This window comes from Nomascus leucogenys, chromosome 1a, assembly GCF_006542625.1.
Source record: "Nomascus leucogenys isolate Asia chromosome 1a, Asia_NLE_v1, whole genome shotgun sequence".
NCBI lineage: Eukaryota > Metazoa > Chordata > Mammalia > Primates > Hylobatidae > Nomascus > Nomascus leucogenys.
In genome coordinates, this window is record NC_044381.1 from 44,738,086 (window position 1) to 44,757,608 (window position 19,523).

Genomic DNA, 19,523 nt, shown 5'->3' on the forward strand with positions numbered 1-19,523 from the left:
CTGTAGTAAGTCACAGCTGAAAGTACCACTCTATGCTGAGTTGTGTGAGTCCTCCTGGCACATCACTGAGCCTGGTGGTGGCCTTGGGAACACCCAATACAAGCAGCAAAGTCCAGACTGTTTTGCTCAAACAACCTCCAACCTGTTATTAGTGAGATGAAAGCACGCGTGGCAAGGGCCAACTACTGAAGTTCCACAAGAAAGCTTATGTCAAACAAGCAAGATGCTAGGCTCAGATTATTTCCATTTCAAAGTTTAAGTTCAGAATTATTAGGTAAAATGCCACTCAGAGCAAATACAGTACTTCAATGTAATTCAAGGCTATAACATCAGTTTTTATCTTTAAGATGACTGCAAGCCATTGGCTATCTTATCTGGCAAATATTTATAAAATATACAATCAAGTCCCTTATGCCTCAAAGCAAAAACATGTCGGAACCAATGATTACACAAATGCATTTTAAGTACACAACAAATCCTTACAATGCTGATCAAGTAAAAACCTAGCCCCATGCTCTGGCAGAGACAGAGAAGGGGAATGACGTCTTCCAAGAAAGTGGGGTGACTGTAGGCTGAGGACATACATTTCCACCTTTTTGTTTTTTAAAGACACAAATCCACAGAAGAATGTAAGAGACAACAGCAAAAAGTTTCAGAAGCTGAAATGCAAATGGACAACTGAGCTAGCCAACCTAAGCCAACAGTGAGAAAAGCCTAGAACAGCCAGCCCTGGACCCAAGAATCCCCCAAAGGTCGGGAATAGGCAGCACATGGTGAGGCACAGGTGAAGAGGGCTGGTTGAACACTGGCAGAGGCAACTTGGTGTCCAGCCCCTCAGCTGCAGCCCTCTGGTGAGGCACAGCACAGGTTTGCAGGACATGACGCACCACACATCTAATAGTGGTGAGAGGATGAGCTCACAGGGTGAAGTTCACCTGTCCCTCCAGGCAGGCAGTGAGAAGTCTTCCTTGGGGATGTGACCAGCCCTAGGGGGAGACAGAGACACCCAGGGGCACTTCCAACATGGAAGCAGCCCAACCACATCATCCTACAGCAGAAGTTCTCAGTGCACTCCTTGGAGAAGCAGCAACAGCACCTGGGAACTTGCTGGAAGTACCAATTCTTGGGCCCACTGGACCTACTTGAAGCACAAACTCTGGAATCTGTGTTTTCCCCAGCCCTCTGGGTGATTCTGATGCTGGCTAGTTTTGAGAATCACCACCGTCAATGCTGCTCACAGCCTTGAACACCAGCCACACACCCGGATTTCCAGTCGGCTATTTAGTGGCTCTTAACTAGGCGCGGACAACCAGGACACAGAGGACATCTGTGGAAAACCTCCACCATTAGAGGCCAAAACAAACAGAGCAAACTACTTGGAGGAAACAGAGGCACTGCAGGGAGAGGAACTCGGCATCATTAAGATTCTCCGAGAGGCGACCATGAGGCAGCAGCAATGTGATTAAAAAAAAAAGGAATCTTCAGAGGACAAAAACCGCTCCCAAAAAATAAAAATAATACCAGAAGTAAAAAATTATACAGAAAGTTTACAAGACATGGTTGAGAAATTCTAACAGAAAATGAAACCAAAAGAAAGAGATAAAAAGAAGCAGGAAACAAATAATGTGAGGACACCAGTCCAGGAGGCCCGACCCTGACATACTTCCAAGAAGAGCTGGCAGGGACTGGAGGAGAGGATTCAAGGCAAAAATTCAACACGTCCCAGAGCCAAAGACAATGGATGCAAACTGTCCCACATCCTGTAACCCCAGGATCACTTCCAGTGAACCCCCAGAGAGCAGGGGGTGCAAAATGATCACAAAGCATCAAGAATCAGAGACTCTGGATTTCAAGCAAGAGCTTCAAAATATGCCTCCCATGAATCCTTTTCTCCTAAACCACTGGAGGATGCACTCCAACAAAACAAGAGTGCAGCCCAAGGAGTCCATAAACAACACCTTATTGAGAGTAGGGTGGGAGCCAAGGGTATCCCTGGGCGGCAAATGCATGAGGTGCAGTGAGCTGGGAATGAAGGTTTCTTCAGCAAATGAAACTGCAGAATGCCTGGTGTAACCAACTATCTTAGAGGAGACTGAGGCAGCTGGCTGAGGGCATGAGGTTTCATTAATGCTAAGTATATAGACAATTAAGCAATCACCACAAAACAAGAACAATAACCCAAACTATACATTAGGGTAAGTAATAGCAAAGCCCTTTTGCTCTATTGGGAAGATGACAAATACTTAAAACTGAAAACATGTGAAGCAGTAGCTCACAAGCCTCTTATATGGAGATATGGAGGAAATATCCCACAGTGTGGCTAACAGCTGACAGGTGGAGTTGTTAGGAAAGGGAGGGAGCCCAAGCCTGCCTTTTCCTTAACAAACCCTATAGGACTACTTGACTCTTTAGCTGTGGACATGTACAACACTGACAAAAAAGCCAGGGAAGCATGTGGCCTGTCCTCTCCAATGACCTGGAAAGGCCTCTGGGCACACAATCAGATGAGTGGGTCACTGAGATCCCTTCTGTCATATTCTGGTCAGCAGTGATGCTGGACCCGTACCGAGTTAGGACAGGGACGAGCTGCTGGCTGGGGGCCTCGGACATGTCACAAAACTTCCAGGCTTTAGATATGAAATGGTAACTGGAAAACATCATCTCTGAGGGTTCAGCCCCAGGATGTGGATGCATTATCTCAAAGTGGGACTCTGTAAAGTTGAATTTGACACTGCAGGAGGAAGGAATGAGGCCAGGGAGGGGCTTGTGAGTGTTCCCTAGCCTAGACGGAGATGAAGGACAGGTGTCCATGAGAAGTGCCACTCTGCTCTTATCAGTTCTCCTATTGCTCAATTCAAGGACACAACACAGGCAAGTCCTCCAGGAGCCAAGAGCGCACAAGCACAGGGTAAACATGAGATGTCACAGGTGAGGGTTCACCGTCACCTGACCCAGCATATCACATCCAACAAAACAAAAACACACATTCCAGTTTAAGTAAAATGGCAAAGTATTTAGACAAAGCCACATCTGTAACAAGCAAACAGATGATTCAACCACAGACTGAACAACTAAATGTGAAGTAGATGAAAGCCCTAGGTAGGTACTGCCTGGCTGCCAGGCACAGCATCTCTGTGGTACAAGTGACCAGTGACAATCCCAGCCCCAGGGTGGTGGCCTGCACAACAGAGGCATGTCTTTCCCTGATGCCAGAGGCCTGTGTGGGCTGGCTGGCCTCCCAGCGTGCAGGATCACAGGACCCACCTGCCCTACAGAGGGTAAGGCACTTGGTAATGGTCAATGGGAAACAGTTGGGAAACAGTTACTCAATAAAAACAAAAACCACAAAGAAAACGAGTTGTCAAGGCCTGTGGCATGGGGCACCCAGGTGTGTGGTAACCACGAGGGCACACTAGGCACTCATGCAGGGGCCCACATATCACAGGACCACACTGTGCCTTTACCTTTTGACTGTATCTTCTCACAGTTGGGAGAAATAATGACACATTTCAGTTTTTTGAGCTTCAGGTGTTTGAGAACTTCCCTCAACCCCAACACAAGTCGACGTTTAGTCTTGGCCTTGACTGGATCCTTCTGGTACATACGGTCTTGGAAACGGACCAGTTCTTTGAGTAGGTCGGTAACACAAGCATCCACTTCTTTACTAAGCATCTGGCTGCAGTAACTGAAAGAAACATCAGACATCAGGAATTGTGCCACTGGCTATGACACTGCAGCACTGCTCCCACCCCACCCCAGGGAGAAGAGAGGTAGACTGCATCAGGCAAAAAGTCACGTTTCAACAAGTACTACTAACTAGAACTGTGGAATTCCTGATGACTTAATTTTACGAAAGGTAAATACTGGGGCATCTTCCCCCATTCCCAACTACAAGGGACAAATTTCTCTGGGCCCTGCCCGACCATAGTTTGCCACAGGTCTCCATCTCAGCCACTACCCCGTGCATCTCCCTGTCATAAAGACAAATACCGGGAGACTATCCTGGAAGAAAAGTGGGCAGGGGAGCAGGCAGAGTGAGCACACAAGGTTAAAGGAATCCTGCCGCCTAAGAAATTATAAGAGATTAAACCATGAGAAGGGGCCCAAAGATGATGCGCGGTCACTTCATTATCCATTCCCAACTGCAAACCTGGACTGAGGGCCCCTCTTCCACCATTAATACCACAAGAACCTCAGTAGAAGCAGAATCAGACACAATGATTAGGCTCTCCCTGAATGCGTGTAACCAGGTACCCAGCTTCTTTCAACCATGAGGGTTAAAGCACAGTGTGGCCCAGCAACAAGGATTTATGGGAGATATCAATGCCATACTGAACCGAAGCACTTCCATCTTCCCCTAGTCCCTGGCAGGCAGGGGCTCACTCACTCCCTGAATCTGCGGCTGTGGATCTTAGGGAAGGTGGCGTGACTGGGAGCAAGGTGGGAGACCTCTGTGTCCCTCTGGAGTTCTGTGCCTGGTGGCTCTTCAGACTTGCCCTCAACCGAAGGAGTGGAGATCGGTTCGTCCATCCCCTCTGGCCCTTCATGGAGGAAAAAGTCATCATAAGACATCTGTGGGCCCAGTGCACACACTGAGGGGCTGGCCCAATGCAGTCTCACCGATGCAACCAGACCCTGCACACAACCACCACATTCACAGACAACATGCAGAGAGGTTTATAGAAGGCAGAAAAAACAGACGAGGATGCCTGGGGAAAACAGATAAGCTGGTGGAGGTAGTCATGCCTGGAGGTGTGCCTCCCCTCAATTTACTTATACATTCATTTTTATTATGGTAAAATATACAATAATATTACCATTTTAACCAGTTTTAAGTGTGCAGTTCAGTGGCCAAATTTATTTTTTGATTTTGAAATTTAACCTGAAGAATCTCTTATCAGGGAGTTTTAAAATACAGGGTTTTAGTTCGAAGTTTTTTCTCAAATGCTTGAGACCATTTCTTTTTGAAATAATCCTTTAGAAAGAGCTGAACTCCAACATCTAAACTATGAGAAACTCAAAAGGTGTGTGTTTAAATACACCAGATCTGATGCAGTGATAGCTTACCGTCCCCAACTAGTTACTTCTACCGACTATCAAAATGCAATTGCAGTAACAGATCACCAAATGAAGGAATGAAAAAACATATACCGCACCCACAAGAATGGCAAGGTTGAAAAACACAGTGCCCCATGGGCTGGCAGAGATGGAGAGCACCTGCAACTCTCAGCCTCCCTGGGGCTGTAACTGGTAGAACAGTCAGAAACCCATTGGGCAGGAGCTACTAAAGCAATTCTGCTCCCAGGTAATGCCCCACAGGAACGAGTGCTTGTGTCCTTTAAGACACATACAACACTGTCCGCAGCAACCCTGTTTCTAATTACCCAAACTGGAAAATGCCTGAATGCCCATCCGCAACCCTGTACATTCGTCCAACTGAATTTTACACAGTAATGAAAATAAATGGCATCTCCATGTTGCCAACAAGGCTGAAGGAAAGGGGACAAAGAGAGCAGCACATAACACACAGCTGCACTAGAGCCACAGCCACAGCCCTTGGTGGGGTTGCCATGGGGCAGGGTCTCCTGGGGGAGGCCTCTGACAAGAGGGCACAGGCAACTGCTGGGCTGTGTTTTGCTTCTTGATCTGAATGCGGTGGTCACTGTGAAAAGTCTTCAGGCTGTACACTGATATTTGTGCACTTTTCTGAATGTATAACTGAATAAGAAGTTTCCTTAAAAACACACAATTGTGTTCATGCCCCCATGTCTCCAATACTTGCTGGTAAGCAGCTGTGCAGCTAGCAGTGTTAATTCTCACGACCACTTCAAGTTAGAGGACCATCCAGCATCACACAGATCAAACTTGGTGGGAAGGGAGGATCCTCACCTCTGTCCCTCACAGACCCCAGAACCAGAGGGACTAGAAACACTCCCCCATCTGTGGGGACCTCCCTTCCCTGTAAAGCTGGGAGCTCAATGCTGACCCACTTTCACCACAAAAGCAAGAGGAGTCAGCCAAGTCCTGGAGAGTTTGCTCAGCACAGCTCATCCTTTTCATAGTTGCTCCCGTTTAAATTATTCTTAAGGCACAAACAGACGTTGGTACCTGACAGCTCTGCCTGCTCGGGAACCTGGTCGTCACCACCACTCTCTCCATCTTGTGTGTCATCACTGGTAAAAGCTGGACTCACAGCATTTTCTTGGAGACGCTGCTGCTTTCTCTCTTGCCGTTCTTTCAAAATAATCTTAAAAATTAAATAAACAATTAAAATGCCTAAATACATGTACTTAAAAGATAAGCTCTTCTGCAAATTAAACTGCCCAAGTTCAACTTTTTGGCAATGTGCTTATTAGTGCCCTGAGAGCAGCCAAGTGTTCCCCAGACTCCAGGGAGCTCACTCAACCCTCCCCGCTGGTTTTGGAGTGGCACGTTCCTCCTGAGGTATGCAGAGCAGCCACACAGGAGAGCCCTGAGCTCTAAAGACAATTCTGCAGCTCAGCACTTGCCTGAGCACCTACACCACAGGCTGCTGTGAGAATTCACTGGAGGGAGGCTGGGCGTGATGGCTCACGCCTGTAATCCCAGCACTCTGGGAGGCCGAGGCAGGTGGATCACCTGAGGTCAGGAGTCTGAGACTAGCCTGGCCAACATGGTGAGACCTCGTTTCTACTAAAAATACAAAAATTAGCCAGGCATGATGGCGCACACCTGTAATCCCAGCTACTCGGGAGGCTGAGGCAGGAGAATTGCTTGAACCCGGGAGGCGGAGGTTGCAGTGAGCCGAGATCACTCTACTGCACTCCAGCCGGGGCAACAAGAGCAAAACTCCGTCTCAAAAAAAAAAAAAAAAAATTCACTGGAGGAGCCTGTGACTGTCCTCCTGGAAGGTGTGCAAGGAAGTGTGCATTATTCACTGACTCTGAACATCAGACAGATCAGCTACGGTAGGATGAAGGGGATCATAAGAAGAAGAAAAATGCAACTCCTCCCATTTCTGGTTTTCTGTCCATCCACTGCAAAGTTGAAAAAATAAAAGATGTTCCTTTCTTCTCAGGTAGCTAAAGCATTCCCCACATCACATGTCCCTGACGTATCATGCTGGGAGGGTGAGGGATCATTTGTTAGAGTATCATAACACGTTTTACTACAACATATTCAAGTAATGTAAGTCATAAAATCTAAAAATCTAAGAGCTGGGAGAATAACTATGGAAATGTGAAACTAAGTTTTCTAGCGCCTCGCTTTGGCTGAAACACCCCACACACCTTCTTCAGTGAGGTTGGCTTCTTGGCCTTGGGGATCTCCCTCTGCTTCCCCTTCTTCATCAGGGGGGCACTGGAGTCCAAGGGATTGTGCGGGGTCTTCATTTGACTCACACGGCGGCCTCTCTCCCCTGACGTACATTCTTTGGAAAGGACTGGCACTGCTCCAACTGAAACATAGTGGGACAAAGCCCTCACAGTCACCTCCCAGATGCTCTACCCAGTTCTTGGACCACAGCTCGCCCAGGGGCTGCCTCAGGGTATCTGAAGGAGTTTGCCAAGTCACCCCCAGCTTGTCCCCACAACCCTTCTCATCTTTGTCAAACAATCTCTTACACATTCTTTTCATTGGCAGTAATTCCAAATGAAACTTAGTATCTTTTGGATGAGATTCCCAAAAAGTATCAAGTAATTTAGGAACACCTACCTTCCTATCCATATAATCAGATCTCCCATGTTTCTCAGTGCAGTCTAATACAGCGTGGATCTCATTTTCTGACTCAGGACAGTTCTAGGTGGTCTGCACTCACTGTTGCTACTGTGAACACGTCCCTCTCCACCACCGTTTCCAGTTGACACTGCCTTTGTGGAAGCTGGCCCTATTGGTTTCCGTATGTGTATCTTGTATCTAGCTACCTTATAAGGCCACTATAAGATTCTAGTAATATTTCTAGTTAATTCTCTTGAGTTTTCCAAACATGTTTTCCAAAATTCCATCATGGGCAGTTGGTAATCCCTCTACATAGTCAATAAATTACTGTGATTACTACTGAACAGTTCAATTTTATTCTCCTTTTCTGTTCTATTTCCCATCTCAATAATTATTTCAAGTAATCAGTTAATTCCTATATAGTTTTATCCTCACTTTTTGATCTGGAAAATTTCCAAACATACGCCAAAGAAAAAACAATGGCAAACAACCCTGTGTCCATTGTCCAGCTTCAACAATCATCAATATTTCTCCAAATGTATTTTACCTGCCCTCCTTTAATTTTGGAAGACGTTTTTAAAATAACTGGTGCTAAAATAACTGGTGCTCTGTCAATCAGGCAGTCCCACTAAGTCTCGCCTGTCTGATTGTCTGATTCACTGCTTCAACGCAGAACGTAACCTGCATATGTCAACCAAGACAACTGTACCTGCCTCCCAGGCTGCTCTGGCCTTAGTGAGCACAGCTGCTTGCATCTTTGGAGCCTTGTTTCCACATGGGGTTTGAAACATACATCTGACTATGTGACTGGCTCCATTTTCTCAGCTCTTCTTGGAAAACCCTGTATGGCTCATAGGTGCTCACTCACCCGGTCCCCCAATGACACCACCAAGTTCAGCATCTCACCTGCAAAACCGGCCTCCTGCAAAACTGGCTCCTGCAAAACCAGCCACAAGCCCTCTAGCTCTACACCTCCTACACCCCAATGCCAGGCAACTCTTCACAAAGCACTGACACCGGGCCTGAGGAGGGTCCTTCCTACAACAGAGGAAGATCAACCATTCCCTCCCACAAAAACAACCACGAAGTTCAACAGAACTGCCAAACACAGTCCTATCAGCCCTCTGGAAAGTGACCAAAGGGTTCCAACAAACCGAAGAGTGCTTACTCCTTAGATGAGTAGCCTTCAGGTGGGAACAGTATGGGTCTGGACACTCCTGTCTGAGGCTTTTCCCAGAGTCTCTCCCCGCTCTGCTTTGGCTCATTCAACAGGTGCCAAGGCTACGAAAACCAGCAGCTTCCGTCACTGCCATAAGGGGCTTGCTGAATTCAAAGTGTGGTCATTTAAAGTAGTGATTTCAGCAAATGGGGAAGGCAAGGCAGCATGGCCAGTCTGAGGCTGCCGTTTTGTATAGTCAAGCAACAGACAGGGCCAGGCCAGCGGGGACTTACATGGAGTCCAAAGGAAGACTCGCTATAGGGATGAGCTATGGGGCGGTCAACCAAGAATTCTACATCCAGCAAAACTAACCTCCAAAAAGTGAATGCAAAATAAAGACATTCCTAGACAAAGACCATGAGAATTTGTTGCTAGTATTGCTTGTGTCACTAATACTAAAGGAAGTCCTCCAGAAGAAATACTACCAGAAGTGATACAAGATGGCAACTGAATCCAGAGGAATAAAGAACACCTAAAATCATAAATATGAAACTGGTAAATACATATTTTTTCCTTGTTCCTTCTCTTCTTTAAAAGATATGGCTGTATAAAGTAGTAGTTCCAACACTGTAGTGTCTGGTTTATAATCTATTTAGATGTACCATATGACAATAGCATAAAGGGGGAGGAAGAAAATGGAGACCTATTGGAGTAAAGTTTCTTCAATATATAAACTAACATGTATATTGTAATCCCTACAGCAACTGCTAAGAAAGTAGTTTTTCAAACTAAAGTTAAAAAAAATCAACAAAGAAAGCAAAAGTGTACTCTAAAAACATTTAACACCAAAGGCAGTAAAGGAGGAAGTGAGGAACAAATGACAAAGTTGACAAAAACAAGCAATGGGGAAAGGACTCCCTATTCAATAAATGGTGCTGGGATAACTGGCTAGCCATATGCAGAAAATTGAAACTGCACCCCTTCCTTACACCATATACAAAAATCAACTCAAGATGGATTAAAGACTTAAATGTAAAACCCAGAACTATAAAAACACTGAAAGACAACCCAGGCAATACCATTTTGGACACAGGAACTGACAAAGATTTCATGACAAAGACATCAAAAGCTGCAACAAAAGCAAAAATTGACAAATGGGATCTAATTAAACTAAAGAGCTTCTGCATTGCAAAACAAACTATCATCAGAGTGAACAGACAGCCTACAGAATGGGAGAAATTTCTGCAATCTCTCCATCTGACAAAGGTCTAATATCCAACGTCTACAAGGATCTTAAACAAATTTGCAAGAAAAAAACCACCCCATTAAAAAGTGGGCAAAGGACATGAACAGACACTTTTCAAGAGACATACACGTGGCCAACAAGCATATGAGAAAAAACTCAACATCACTTAATCATTAGAGAAATGCAAATCAAAACCACAATGAGATACCATCTCACATCAGTCAGAATGGCTATAACAGAAGCTGGCGAGGTTGCGGAGAAAAAGAAACGCTTATACACTGTTGCTGGGAGTGTAAATTAGTTCAACTGCTGTGGAAAGCAGTGTGGTGATTCCTCAGACCTAAAAACAGAAATACCATTTGACCCAGCAATCCCATTACTGGGTATATACCCAAAGGAATATAAATCATTCTACTATAAAGAAACATGCATGTGAATGTTCACTGCAGTACTATTCACAATAGCAGAGACATGAAATCAACCTAAATGCCCAGCAACAGTACACTGGATAAAGAAAATGTGGTTAAGTATACACCATGGAATACTATGCAGTCATAAAAGAGAATGAGATCATGTCCTTTGTAGGAACATGGATGGAGTTGGAGGCCATCATCCTTAGCAAACTAACGGAGGAACAAAAAACCAAATACCACGTGTTCTCACTTATAAGTGGGAGCTAAATGATGAGAACATATGGACACATGGGGGGAACAACAGACACTGGCGCCTACTTGAAGGTGGGAGGAGGGAGAAGATCAGAAAAAATAACTATTGGTTACCAGGCTTAGTACCTGAGTGACAAAATAATCTGTACAACAAACCCCCATGACACAAGTTTACCTATATAACAAACCTGCATGTGTATCCTTGAACCTAAAATGAAAGTTTAAAAAAAAGGAAGATCCACAGATTAAAAAAAAAAAAAAAGTAGTGTTTTTTGAAATAATAAACTACTTCAAAAGGAAGAAACATATCTAAAAGCCTATGGTGGAAAATTTTCATGTTGCTTTTTATGACATATTGTGCGTTTTAACTGTCTTGGCTCTTAAGAGAAGATGTGTCAGAGGAAAGAGGCAGCCACATCAGCACTACTCGACACTGTTCCCAGTGGTGCCCCATGCACAGGCAGTAAACCATTTCCATGGAATGCAGCTTCCTCACCCAGACAGTAAAGATATTCAGAAACTCAGGACACTTCTACAGATAAGGAGATTTTCAGCTACACAATGTCATCATATCAAGTGGAAAGCTCATCTTTTAATAAGATCAATTTTTAAAAATCATCCTATTTTAATAACTTAAAAATGTTTTAATTGTGGTAATATATGACATAAAATGTACCATTTTAACTGTTAAGTGCACAATTCAGTTGCATAAATTATATTCACAATGTTGTGCAACCATCACTACTATCCATTTTCAAGACTTTTTAATGCTCCAATGAATACTCTGTCCCCATTAATAATAACTCACTATTCCTTTTCCCCTCAGCCCCAGGTATCCTCTAATCTATGCTTTTATGAATTTGCCTATTCTAGATATTTCTTTTAAGTGGAATCACACAGTAGTTGTGTTTCTGTGTCTAGCTAATTTTATATGGTATAATGTTTTCAGGTTTCTTTCATGTTGTATCATGTATAAGAATTCATTCCTTTTTTAAGGTTGCATATTACATTGTGTAGGTATACCACATTTGTTTACAGCGTCATGTGGTAATGAACATTTGCACTGTTTCTACCCTTTGGTTATTGTGAATGATGCCATAAGAAACCCCAGTGTAAAAGTGTCTAGGTCTGTTTTCTTTTGGGTAAATACTGAGGAGTGAAATTGCTGAGTCATGTAGTAACTGCATTGAGCATTATAAGAAGCCACCAGGTTGTCTTCCACAGTGGCTGCACCATTTTACATTCCCACCGGCAGTATATGGGGTTCCAATTTTTCCACATCTTCACCAACACCTGTTATTTTCTGTTTTTGGATTATAATCATCCCACTAGGTGGGAAGTAGTATTTCACTGTACTTTTGATTAATATTTATTTCCCTGATGACTAACGATATTGAGTATCTTTTCACACACTTATTGACCACTTGTGTACCTTTTTTGGAGAAATGTCTTTTCCAGTCCTTCGCCCATTTTTAAATTGGATTGTTTGCTATTCAGCTGGAGTTCCTAAATATTTGAATATTAATCCCCTATCAGACACATGATTTGCAAATATTTTCTCCCATTCTGTAAGTTTTCGCTTTCTTGATAATGTCCTTCGGTATGCAAAGATTTTTAATTTTAATGAAGTCCAAAGCTTATTGTTCTTTTGTTGCTCATCTTTTTGGCGCCATATCTAAAAATCCAATGTCTAATAAAAGATCATGAAGATTTACCCGTTTTCTTTTAAGAGTTTTATAGTTTTAGCTCTTATATTTAGCTCACTGATCCATTTTGAGTTCATTTGGATCTATGGTGTGAGGTAGGAGGTATGACTATTCTTTAGCATGTGGAAATCCAGATGTTCTTGTACCATTTTAAAGAGACTGTTCTTTGTTCTTTTCATGGACTTCGCATACTTATGAAAAATCAATTGGTCACAGATTCGTGAATTTGTTTCTGGACTCTTAATTCTATTCCACAGGTCCTTATCTATGCTTATTCTAGCATCACACTGTTTTATCTATAAATAACTTTTGATAACAAGAGAAAATGTTAACACAATAATCTAGCTGAAAAAGACTTCCAACCACTTGCCTGAGATGGAAAGACTCTCTTACCTGAGACTACCACTGGTTTGGAGGACTGCTTTGCATGCTGAGAGTGCTGCTGCTTCTCCAGGGCTGTCAGCATGCCCCCCAAATCCAACTGCACTGGAAGCTGGCTCTTCTTTACATTATTTTTAAAATTATCCTGAAAGTTCAAAATTCGTAAGTTTACTTATAAAACTATACAAACTGTGCTTTTCATTTTACAAAAAACTGATGTAAAGACAAAATGAAATAAATTTAGAGACTATAAAAAAGAATTTTTAAAAATTCAAGTAATGAAAGGAAAAAAAATCAATCCCACATTATCTGCCAGTATTACCATGGTTGTTTATGTCTTCCTTCTTTCAGAACATTGGGTTTATATTAAATCACCTACACTTTTGTCTATATCTCCATTGTGAGTAGTCGACAATACACATCTACAGACAAGACACTAGCACTCATATAAAGTCTTTGGCTACAAAGTCTGTGTGTGAGGCTACTTGGTTAGTACTATCGCCTCATTAGCCCATTCTCTCTCCAAATGCCTCCATAAACCAACAAAATGCCATGAAATTATAGTGATACAACCAAAAGTCTACATAAGCCCAAATCATACTCAGCAAATAATATTAAATGCAGGCTCAAAGTCTGATATGCTCAAAACAAGTGTTATTTTTGCAATTGTTGTGATTTGGGTTTTGAGACTATATAAAAAGTTGTACAAGGAAGCCCAGTGATATATATGTCCTAAGGCGTGGTGTCCCATTTGCTTTAGTGCCTCCGCTCCACTCTCCTGCCAAGTGTTCTCTTCCAGGACACCAAAAACCCTACTGGCTGAGGGCTCCCATCAGGGGAAAGTACCAAGTGCAACAAAGGACAGGCAAGGAGGCCTGCTGCATGGAAGGAAGATGAGTAAATTATAACACTGAATTGAAAGTTAACTCACACAAAGGTTTAGAATTTTATTTTCCATGAATGCGAAAACAATAGCCCCTTTAAAAGGCAAAACGACAACGAATATCCTAGCAAATAAATGTCTACAAGTACGCAAGTTCCCCATCTAAATTATGACTCACAAGCTCCCTCCTGAATCTACGGGGTAGGTGGTGGAGTAGAGAAGGGGAATCACCTCCACTTTAGCTTCTGTTTTGACTGCATAGAGTAAAACTGTGGTGCCTCTCTTATTTTTCTTCTGTCAGACATTACTGACTTGCAAAAAAATTCTTCTGTTTCCCAAATAAACTGAGTCAACTTTTTCCCCTTAAAGTTTCATAAGGCAGTATGATCCCCCTCCTTTCCGACTTAGCAACTGCAGTTACCAATAATCTTATTATAAAATAATAATCATAAAATAAGTCTTATTATAAAATAATAAAATCTTATTATTTAAGAGCAGTTCTGTTTCAACATGCTGGGTGCAGTTCTCTCATGAAGGAATGAATCAAAACAAAACCACCTGTCACCATACAGAAATGTCTGGAAAGCAGTTTTTCTCAAGCATTTAGTTGAGCCAGAAAAGTTAAGCCTAAAGCAATTTGTGGTTTCAATCTAAAAATTACCTGTGGCTGCTGCTTAGATTGAAATTTCGGTGGCTCTATTCTGTCTCTTCTTTCAGATGCAACTGCCAGGTTGGGAAATTCCTCGGCATCCTAAGTAAACCACACACCCCTTTAGCTCTTTGTTAATGCAAACATGCCAAGTGCAACCTTTTCCTTGCTTATATTTTCATTCTTCAGTAAAGTCCCACAAAAGTTCTTAAAAGTGATTTAAAAAAAAAAAGCCACGAAACTCTCACATAAGAGCTTCTGCTTTATTTAACTTAGAGCAAATTTAAAGGCCACAGTTCTAATACCCCGGTACCCAAAAAAGAGAGTGCCACCAACAATCTTGGTACACCGAGGGGTCTACAGAACTGACCCTGGACCACCTTGGCATGAGAGTATTCAAGTAACTGTTCTTCGAAGGATTATGTTTTTCATTAGAGAAACCATCTAGATTCAGTAGATTTACATGTTATCTCTGCTGAACCCAGGCTAATAAATGGAGCCAAAGGCAACACGCCTGCTAAAAAACAATTTTTTAATCACTTAAAAATGCCTGTCATTTTGTCAATATTTTAGGTCCCTTGGAAAAAGATGGGAAACATGGGGCAGAAATATAAATTATTCACTTGCCTAAACCATAATGCTCTGCCATGGTAGGTTTTCAAACATGTAACCCAACTATTCTTAAATGATGTTCTAAGAGCCTTGGGAACCCCCACCCCAAGTCTGTGGGAATGCCTGGGCTTGACCCTAGCACCTCTGAGAGAGCCTTTGGCCTGCACAAGCAGCCAGGCCACCTGAGTCTGGTACAGCAATGTAAAGAAAACAACAAGGCACACAAGAAATTAAGTTAGAACCCAGGCTGGCTCCTTAGAGTACATGACATACTTGGAGTATCATGGAACAATTAAAGCATGCTTTTGGAAGTTCCTGAAATCTTCCTGACTTGGGCCCTCAATGGTTCTATAGTATTCTACATCTCTCTATAATGAAGCACTTTATAATAAGACTTCTGGATAGAAAAGGAGGCCCTGCAAAAGCCAGCATTCTAAAGCAAGAAAAAAACAAAAAACAGGTAAAGAAGATAACTGAGGGGAAATATTAGTAACATGGCACACAAACTATTCAACTCTGATACAAGTAGTTTTGTCTCCAGACAATTCATTCATTCAGATGTTCACTGAGTGGCTGCTCTGAGACAACTGGGAAGCCAAAATGAAGAGGTGAGAAGAGTGGCTGTTTTCTTTAGCACTACAAAAATGATCATTAAAAAGCCCTGGAGATATTCACTTAGGAAACCAATATGAACCCGTTTCTTTTAAGAAAGACCCACTTATTATATCTCACAATGTGAATAATAAATATAAATGTACTTCAATCCTTGGAGGCTCTTGAACTGTCAGGACTTCATATTTTGATGTAGATTTTTCTTTCTTTTTCTTATTCTTTCTTGAGGCTTCATTTTGTTCAAGGTCACTACCTTGTGATGCTTTAGACTAGAACAAAAAATCAAAGCAAAAATCCTCAGTTTTTAGGGCGGTCAATAGAATGTTTAATACTATGTATCAACAAAATTAAGATATCAAGTCCTATAATCACATGGCAATTTTATTCAGAGTTAGGTTCCTCATCCCCTGTTTTTTAAAAAGCCAGCATTCACTAGAATAGTTCTGAAAGAAAAAAACCTTTGTTCAAATAGTTGTAATGCCCAATTCCTTTTGAAAACTGGTGGATTTGGACAGAACCTAGTTTTCAGCTTGAGGAGATCATGGTGTTCATGACCTTCCTGATCCCCGCCTAAGCTCTCCTTGTAATTCCAGGCAGGCCATTTCCATCAGCACGACCCAGTCGTTCCTTATCTGAACATCAAACCTGTCTGCAGAGCAGAATCACCCATGGAACCTTCAGACAAACACCTGGGACCATCCCAGGACTGCTAAATGTGACCTCATCATTCCTACAGGCCCCTAACCCCCTGGGCCTCTCCTCATCCAGGCCAGATGTGCTTTGGCCACAGGGCCTTTGCACTGAAGCCCCTTCACTAGAATTTGGCTAGGCTGGGGCTGCCCCTGATCTCCATCTACCCGTTGCTTTCTACCCTTGGACTTCCCATGGTTTTCTCTTCAGAGCACTGATCACTCTCTGACATGTTCTACGTCTGTCTGCGTGTTGTCGGCCTCCCTCCATCAGAATGGAGGCTCTAAAAGGGCAGGGAACTTTTTGTTTTAGGCCCAGCTTTATATCCAGTGCGAATTTACACTTCAGAAGTAAAAGTCTCAGCAGCTATTAAAAAGCATATGTTTATCTACTGACCCACAGGAGCTGTCCATGATATTTTTCTAAGTGTAAAAGACAGGTTTAAGGGTAATGTGTATAAAATGATCGCATTTTAAGAAAACATAAAACAAAACAAAACAAAAAAACAGAGAAACCCCTCTCTCTTTGTTCATGTTTTCATGAGCCTGAGGCAGGACATATGCCAGATTGCTAATGAAGGTTTCTCTGAAGGTAGGCCTCAAAAGTATGGGAGAGATGACCTTTTCCATAAGTAGATCCTTGAAGTGTTACACTTATCATTTCTGTAATAAAATTTCACAATACAGAAAGTTTCTTAAAAAAACCATTCTGATCACTATCACTCCAGCTATGTAAAATGCAAAGCTACTTGGGTTAGAAGATAACAGGAGATGCTGATTTTCTTCTTATCTTTTAGAAGTTTTCTAAAATAAGCTTTTCTTAGACCTATAATTAAGAAAATTTTTTAAAAAGATCTTGGGAAAATAAAACAAAATCTGTTAACTCTTAGAATGCTAACTGCATATTAGGAAAACCGGCTCTGAGAGTGACTTGGCAGCTGCAACAAAGAATTAGACAGTGGGGCACCAGGTGCGGTGGCACAGGCCTGTAATCCCAGCACTTTGGGAGGCCGAGGCGGGTGGATCACCTGAGGTCAGGAGTTCGAGACCACCCTGACCAACATGGTGAAACCCTGTCTCTACTAAAACAATACAAAAATTAGCCAGGCATGGTGGCGGGCACCTGTAATCCCAGCTACTTGGGAGACTAAGACAGGAGAATTGCTTGAACCCAGGAGGCGGAGGTTGCAGTGAGCCGAGATCATGCCATTGCACTCCAACCTGGGTGACAGAGCAAGACTCCATCTCAAAAAAAAAAAAAAAATTAGACAGTGGGCTGCTGTCCAGCCTGCGCCTGGCCACCCAGAGGAGCCCCAGAGACACGGAGGTGGCTTCACCGAGAGTCAAGTTCAGTGTGTGCACAAAAGGAAGGGTCTCTCCCTTACACATACTGCTCTCTCTCAAATACATGCACAGAGCAATGAGGAACAAGCACACATCTACCTTCACAGTAATTGTCACCACTGTAAATACATAGCTACCATTTATGTGGAATGGGCTAATTACATTTTTGGAAGTCAAAAAGTATCCTCATACTCAGAAACACAGGAAACCATTATGCTAAACAAGGCCACATTTCAACCTAACATAATATATCCATACACAATGAAAATCAACAACCATATCTAGACCAATAAAAAAAAGGCTCTTGAAGAAACAGTTCTAGGAATCAATAAAAATGTAATTTAAAAGTTGGGTGTGGTGGCTCACGCCTGTAATCTCAGCACATAGGGAGGCTGAGGCAGGAGGACTGCTTGAGCCCAGGAGTTCAAGACCAGCCTGGGAAACATGGCAAAACCCTGTCTCTGTAAAAAATACAATTACTAGTTGGATGTGGTGGTGCATGCCTGTAGTCTCAGTTACTAGAAAGGCTGAGGTGGAAGGATTGCTTGAGCCAGGGAGATTAAAGCTGCAGTGAAAAAAAAAAAAAAAAGCACTTAAAATTACTTAAGGGAAAAAAATCTATTCTGAATGCTATCTTATAACAAGTAAATAAATTCCATTAACCAAAAATCAGTAACATGTACCACATGATCACAAAATGTGGAATTCAATTATTTTGCTACTAGTACTCTTGTACTGGTAAAAATCATTTAAATCCAACAAAGACTGGGGGAAAAAGAAGCAGAAACTTTATACACCAGAGCATAAACTTATGCCAACATTTCTTCTTTAAAGAATTCAAAATGGCTCACAGATATTTTAAGTCGATAGGTCTAAAATGTACATTCTCAAGCTATCACTTGTATTTCATGACTCAAAACCTATTTTTTATTCAATGTGCAAGTACAATAAACTCAGACTAGTGACTACAGTATAGAATGAAACCCAGTTAGTTAGGATTTGGAGGGATTAAAAAAAGACTATCCTGGCCAGGCACGGTGGCTCACGCCAGTAATCCCAGCACTTTGGGAGGCCGAGGTGGATGGATCACCTGAGGTCAGGAGTGAGATTAGCCTAGCCAATATGGTGAAGCCCCATCTCTACTAAAAATACAAAAATTAGCCAGGCATGGTGGCAGGCACCTGTAATCCCAGCTATTTGGGAGGCAGCGGCAGGCGAATCGCTTGAGCCTGAGAGGCAGAGCTTGCAGTGAGCCGAGATCATGCCACTGCACTCCAGCCTGGGCAACAAAGTGAGACTCCATCTCAAAAACAAAGACTATCCAGTGGCACAGAAAATCAACGTAATCAAAATGTGATGCACATCTCCTTTTCCCTAATCTTTTTTTACGATAGTACCATATATATATATAAAACATAAAACACACCATCTTAACTTTTTTTTTTTTCAGACGGAGTCTCACTGTGTTGCCCAGGCTGCAGTGCATTGGTGCGATCTCGGCTCACTGCAAGCTCCGCCTCCCGGGTTCATGCCATTCTCCTGTCTCAGCCTCCCGAGTAGCTGGGACTACAGGTGCCTGCCACCATGCCCAGCTAATTTTTTTGTATTTTTTAGTAGAGATGGGGTTTCACCGTGTTAGCCAGAATGGTCTCCATCTCTTGACCTCCTGATCTGCCCGCCTTAGCCTCCCAAAGTGCTGGGATTACAGGCGTGAGCCACCACACCCGGGCCATCTTAACTGTTTTTAAATGAATATTTCAGTGGCATTAAGTACACTCACACTGTTGTGCAACCATCATCACCATCCATCTTCAGAAACTCATTTCCCCTTGCAAAACTGAAACTCTCTACCCATTAATAAATAACTTCTCATTCCCCACTC

At 42.7% G+C, this 19,523-nt stretch overlaps 1 protein-coding gene across 10 annotated transcripts in view; it reads right to left on the reverse strand.

The window, feature by feature from the left end:
- The window catches only part of SECISBP2 (SECIS binding protein 2), a 39,945-nt gene that overhangs the window by 5,361 nt on the left and 15,061 nt on the right, over positions 1 to 19,523 (reverse strand). For 7 of the 10 annotated variants that reach the window (XR_004028753.1, XM_030807106.1, XM_030807066.1 and 4 more), the window contains 7 exons: positions 15,755 to 15,877; positions 14,397 to 14,486; positions 12,865 to 12,997; positions 7,269 to 7,435; positions 6,109 to 6,247; positions 4,388 to 4,541; positions 3,465 to 3,685 (listed from right to left, as the gene is read on the reverse strand). Coding sequence is in view for 9 of the 10 variants with exons in the window: in XM_030807106.1 (XP_030662966.1) it covers positions 3,465 to 3,685; positions 4,388 to 4,541; positions 6,109 to 6,247; positions 7,269 to 7,435; positions 12,865 to 12,997; positions 14,397 to 14,486; positions 15,755 to 15,877 (1,027 nt within the window). In the remaining variant the exon portion in view is untranslated. The remainder of the gene's footprint in view (positions 1 to 3,464; positions 3,686 to 4,387; positions 4,542 to 6,108; positions 6,248 to 7,268; positions 7,436 to 12,864; positions 12,998 to 14,396; positions 14,487 to 15,754; positions 15,878 to 19,523) is intronic. The other 3 variants (XM_030807202.1, XM_030807159.1, XM_030807023.1) reach the window with 1 other exon arrangement.